Source organism: Seriola lalandi, unplaced genomic scaffold (assembly GCF_002814215.2).
Source record: "Seriola lalandi dorsalis isolate HSWRI2012SDOR001 ecotype SW California unplaced genomic scaffold, Sedor1 jcf7180002051963, whole genome shotgun sequence".
Lineage (NCBI taxonomy): Eukaryota > Metazoa > Chordata > Actinopteri > Carangiformes > Carangidae > Seriola > Seriola lalandi.
The window spans coordinates 16,197-21,534 of record NW_019522516.1 but is presented as its reverse complement, the minus strand read 5'-3'; the positions used below and the strand labels follow the sequence as shown (position 1 = coordinate 21,534).

General features: G+C 45.6%; 1 protein-coding gene and 2 non-coding genes across 6 annotated transcripts in view; 1 reads left to right on the top strand and 2 right to left on the bottom strand.

Moving 5' to 3' along the window:
- The window catches only part of LOC111649782 (LIM domain-binding protein 3-like), a 23,744-nt gene that overhangs the window by 5,985 nt on the left and 12,421 nt on the right, over positions 1-5,338 (top strand). For all 4 annotated transcript variants that reach the window (XM_087172076.1, XM_023399479.2, XM_087172077.1 and 1 more), the window contains exons 3-4: positions 4,191-4,342; positions 4,695-4,764. In XM_087172076.1, the coding sequence (XP_087028202.1) occupies positions 4,191-4,342; positions 4,695-4,764 (222 nt within the window). The remainder of the gene's footprint in view (positions 1-4,190; positions 4,343-4,694; positions 4,765-5,338) is intronic.
- On the bottom strand, positions 1,822-1,895 carry trnat-ggu (transfer RNA threonine (anticodon GGU)). The gene has a single exon. It is a non-coding gene; the product is annotated as a tRNA-Thr (tRNA).
- Positions 2,114-2,186, bottom strand: trnat-cgu (transfer RNA threonine (anticodon CGU)). The gene has a single exon. It is a non-coding gene; the product is annotated as a tRNA-Thr (tRNA).

Here is a 5,338-nt window from a genome sequence, read left to right as displayed (position 1 = left end):
GTGTGTACAGTGTGTACAGTGTGTACAGTAACAGGAGACAGGTGAACACCGTGGAGCATCAGCAGCTGGTGGACTGAAACTCATCAGTGTAACTGCTCTCAGATCTGGAGCTGGTCTGACTGAGAGGACCAGACTGGATTATAGTTTTGTTTTTATCACTGCTGTGTTTGACCCTCTGTGTTACATCATGTCACAGCTTCCTCTTCTTTCTCTGGATTAAACCCAAACACACTGAACCAGTTCATTCTCTCACTGAGCTCCAACAATGTGAGGCCTGTCCAGAGTGGCCTAGATTCAGACTGAGCCATTCACACTGACCCTAATACACCTTACACACTGCACACACACTTCACACACTGTACACACTTCACACACTGTACACACTTTACACACTGCACACACACTTCACACACTGTGCACACACTTTACACACTGCACACACACTTTACACACTGTACACACTTTACACACTGTACACACACAGCTCTGTATGAGATGGAGTTACTGATGGTGATGCCTCTCATGTTAAAGGTCTCCTCCAGTGTAAAGGTGTGTGTCCATGTGTAGTGTGATTATAGATCAGCTCTAGCTTCTATATTAATACTGTGAAAGTATCAAAGCCTCAGTCCACAGAGAAATGCACACAGCCTGTATTCAGAAACTTTGCCTTAAAACCAGCCGTCAGGACTTCTGGAACTTTGTGATGTCACAACAAAGCAGTCACCAAGCCCCGCCCACCTGGACCCACCATCCAAACCTTGAAGGATTTGGTTTCTCTGAGTATTTTTACCTGAAATCTGCTTTATTTTTATTGGATCACTCAGAAAACAGTCAGCCAATCAGAAGAGAGGCTCAGAGCCTCCTCTCTTCTGATTGGCTCACAGACCTGTTGTTACTAGAGCTCCAGAGAGAAGCCTGAGAGAGGAGATGTGAAACTACACTGAGATGGTTTTTATATCTTCTGATGGATCAACACTTCAAATAAAACACAGAAGAAGAAACATGAAGCTTTAAAGAACCAATCATATCGTGTTGTGTAGAGCTGAAGAAAGAGTTTTCTTGTAGTGAAATATTGAAGGTGTTTTTAGTCTGAAGGTTCATCTTTGAGGTGGATGAGGAGGAGGATTAAATGGGACTTTATTTAAAGGCACTGCTGGGATTTGAACCCAGGACATCCTGTTTACATTAGTACTTTAACCAGCTGAGCCACAGCTGCTCTGTGATGTGAAGGTTTTATCTCACACAATAAATCAGGTGTTTCCAGGTGAAGACTGAAAGATCAGAGAAACAGAAGAATCTGATATTAAATGTCTCTGAAATGAAGATGAGCAGGAAACAAGCGGGTACATTGTTTCATTCAGCGTTGAATCATGTGTGTTAGAGGACGGTGTGTTCATGTGCTGTTGGAGAGCAGAGCGTCAACAGCTTCCTGTGTTTTCAGGCGCTGCAGGAAATTTGAGCTGACAATCTGTGTGTGTGTGTGTGAGTTTAACAGTTGGCTTTTCTGGACATGTCAGTCACATCACATGATCTTCATTTGCCCAGTTGCCATGGAAACGTAGAGATGTTTAGGGAATCAGCAGGAATGGATGTGACCTGGTGTCCGTCTGTGTCACTTCACTGGTCCAGAACTTTGGTCATCGTGAAATGTCTCAGCTTTTGGCTCAATAAAGTTTTATACAGTCAGTCAGCTGTGGAGGAAGAGGATGTCCACCTTCAATGTGTGTTTTCACTTATGTCTGATATAATCAGTAAAAGGCTTTCACCTGTACTGAACTGTCGACCACTGAAAGACATTGAAGCTGAACCGGTTCAGTTATGAGGCACTGTCGGGATTTGAACCCAGGATCTCCTGTTTACCAGACAGGCACTTTAACCCACTGAGCCACAGCGCCGCTGTAGAGGAAACCCACCAGTGAAGAAATTACAGGAAAAGCCTTAATAAATGAGTGAGAAACAGGATGTCAATGTCTCCAACCACAGGAGATGAGGTGTCGCTGATATGAAAATGATGTGCATAACACACACAGCCACCAGATGAAGCAGTGTGTGAGAGAGAGAGTGGTCTGTTGTTGTGGCTACAGACAAGTGAGTAGGAAGTCCACTGATCTTCAGGCACTGCTGGGATTTGAACCCAGGATCCCCTGTTTACGAGACAGGTGCTTTACCCACTAAGCCACAGCGCCCTCAGTCTTGTCTCCTGGACTGATTGTCTGGAACTCTTCATTCACCACCTAACCCTAACCCTAACCCAATCACACCTTCACCTCCAGTCACGTCTTTGCTCTGACTTCATGTGTCTCTGAAATTGACCTTAAAGAGCAACCTAACAGCCCGGTGGGCCTTGTTTTGCTGACCTCCAGTGGTTTAACTCCTCTTCTTTCTGCAGTGATGTACAGGTGTACTCCATGACCCTGTGACATCACTGTTGGGCGTGGTTACAGGTACATGTGTCGTTGAGTGTGGTCAGTAGACTTTCCTGTGAACACTCCTCTCTGCTCCTGAATGTGTGTGTTGCCATCTGATTGTGTGAAACTGTGTGGTTGATACTATATGTTCTTTATAGGGACATTAAATGAGAGAAACATGACACACTTGATTTAAGGGGTTACCGCTACAAGGCACTGCTGGGATTTGAACCCAGGCTTTAACCAGCTGAGCCACAGCGCCGTTGCATCCATGAGAGGAGGTGGAGCTAACCTCTGCTAGCTAACCTCTGCTAACTACAGGTGAAGTGATAGCAGCAGTGGTGATCCTGTTTGTGTGCAGGGAGCATGAAGACAGATCAGCCAACAGTCAACAGCAGCTAACAGCTAACAGTTAACAGCTAACCACAGCCAACATCAGCTAATAGCTAACAGCCAAAAGCAGCCAACAGTCTCCAGAGGCAACGTTTCATTCACGTCCATTAACCACATTCAGGGAAATGTCAGCCAGATGAGTCAGAGCAAGATAAGAAGCACAGCTAAGTATCAGAGCACTGTTTAACCTTTATCACAGTGTATGTGTGTTAATCCTGCAGACCTCTCCTGTTTCTCCTGTTATTCTCTCTATAGACACTGACGCACAAACAGATTAAAGGATAAATTCATATTTTTCAGTGTGTGTGTGTGTGTGTGTGTGTGTCAGTATAACTGCTCCTGTTGAAGAGACCTGGTCCTGGATGAAAGACTTACATGGTGGTTTTGGTTCCTCCTCCACGATCTTTGACCTCCTTGTTTACTACCTTTTCCTCCCTCTCTCTCCTCGCCTTCTTCTATCAGAGGTCAGAGGTCAGAGGGTTCAGACTGGAGCTAGAATAGCTCAGTGGATGGAGACAGAGGGATTGTGGATCGGGACTCAGTGGGGTTAGCTCTGTGTGGACAGCTGTCCTGGTTTAACACTCAGGCATGAACACTTGTGTCAGGAGGCGCCACAGAGGAGGGAGGCTTCTGAAAAGTCAAAGGTCAGCAGTGTTTCAGTGTTTGTATCAGAGGAGGTTTACCTGCTCAGGTGATGTCAGGTCACACTGATGAAGAATCTTTACTGGAGACTTTATATCAAAGGAGACCAGGTGAGACTGGTCCTTGGTTCTGGTCTTTGGTTCTGCTTCTGGGTTCTGGTCCTGGGTTCTGGTCCCAGCTGTGCCTCAGACCTGAACCTGTGGAGGAGACGTCTCTTCTCTCTTCTAAAAACAGACTGAAACGTAGTCCAGGTTCAGGTCTGAGGCACAGCTGGGACCAGAACCCAGGACCAGAACCCAGGACCCCCTGTTTACTAGAGAGGAGCTGGAACCAGCTGAGCCACAGCTCCTCCTCCTCCTCCTCTGCTGTAGTCTTGATGACTGGTCATGTGACCTCAGACCCTGTTTCATCTTGTTGTTGTGATGGTCATGTGACTGCAGGTCACCTTCTCTCTCAGATGAACGTTACAAAGCTCCTGTGGTGGATTTTCAGATTAAAGGACTGTTCAGACGTTTCAGTCATCAGATTATTGATTCATTATTTCCCCGTTTGATTGATTGTTACACGGAAAACTGAAACAGCTCTTCATGATGAAGTGATTGACAGAGTCAGACTGACGTGTGGGGAGTTACAGACTCACACACAGGAAATCTCTGACGGACTGTTTCTTCTTGTGTGGTTCTTGTTCTGTTTTATAACCAGACCTCTTGGTTTGGTCTAAATGTCTCTGTATTTGTGTTAATACAGATCTCTCCAGGCAGCAAGGCGGCGCAGGGTAACCTGGTCCAGGGTGATCTCATCGTCGCCATCGATGGCGTCAGCACGGACGGGATGACTCACCTGGAGGCCCAGAACAAGATCAAGATGGCCAACTACAACCTGGCGCTCACCATGTCCAAGTGAGAACCTGTCTATGACACTTTGTCCTCTCACTGCCCCCAGAGGCAGAACACTGTCACTGCACATCCAGTCAAACCTGAGGCTGGGTTATTTTATTGTGAAGGGAACACCAGGGGTGTCATCAGCACACCTGAATACAAAGATTACAAAGTAAAGCTCTAAAATCAATGATTCAGGTTGATGATGATGATGATGATGTTGATGGGGGGGGGGTAGTATTGGGTGGTGTCAGGTGGTGTCCTCCTCCTCCTCCTCCTCAAGTTACTTGTAGCTAGGAGATAAAAGCTGGAAATCTGACCTGTTGTATGTTTCATGTGTTTGTCACAACATGTTTTCATTTTCCTGCCGCAGGTCAAAGCGTCCCGCTCCGATGCCGGCACCAAGAATGGACGCTACTTTTCCCATGATCCCTCATCAGCAGGTAACATAACCCAGAATGCATTCTCCCTCTGCTAACTGCTGCAGAGGCAGATCAATGAAACTGAGCAGTCGTTTGTTGTTGTTTTCACTGTTTATATTTTCATGTTTCTGACTCTGCAGATGTTTGATTGTTTATTGTTGTTTATCATCGTCTGGGTTGTGGATCATTGTGTCTCTGTGTTTCTGGATGACATTATTATTGATCCACCTCCATATTCAGAACTGTACACATGTTTCAGGCTCTAACAGGAAAGTGAGGATGTTTTCAAATTAAAAGCATGAACAGCTTTTATTTCTTGGTGAACTTCATCTAAAGTTCAATAAAGAGTAAAATCCTGAATCAGATCAGGATTTGCTGTGACCCCCTTTAACCTTTAACCCAGCTCGAGTTCTCCTCAGTACACCTGCCTCAGTTCTTCAGTGTCGTCATGTGATCCAGACTGAGTCCATGATCTGGGATTAGGATCTGACTGTGTTTGGACTCGATGATACTGATGATGGAGAATCTGAACATCATGTTACTGAAACATATGCACAGTTCTGTACACACACACACACACACACACACACACACA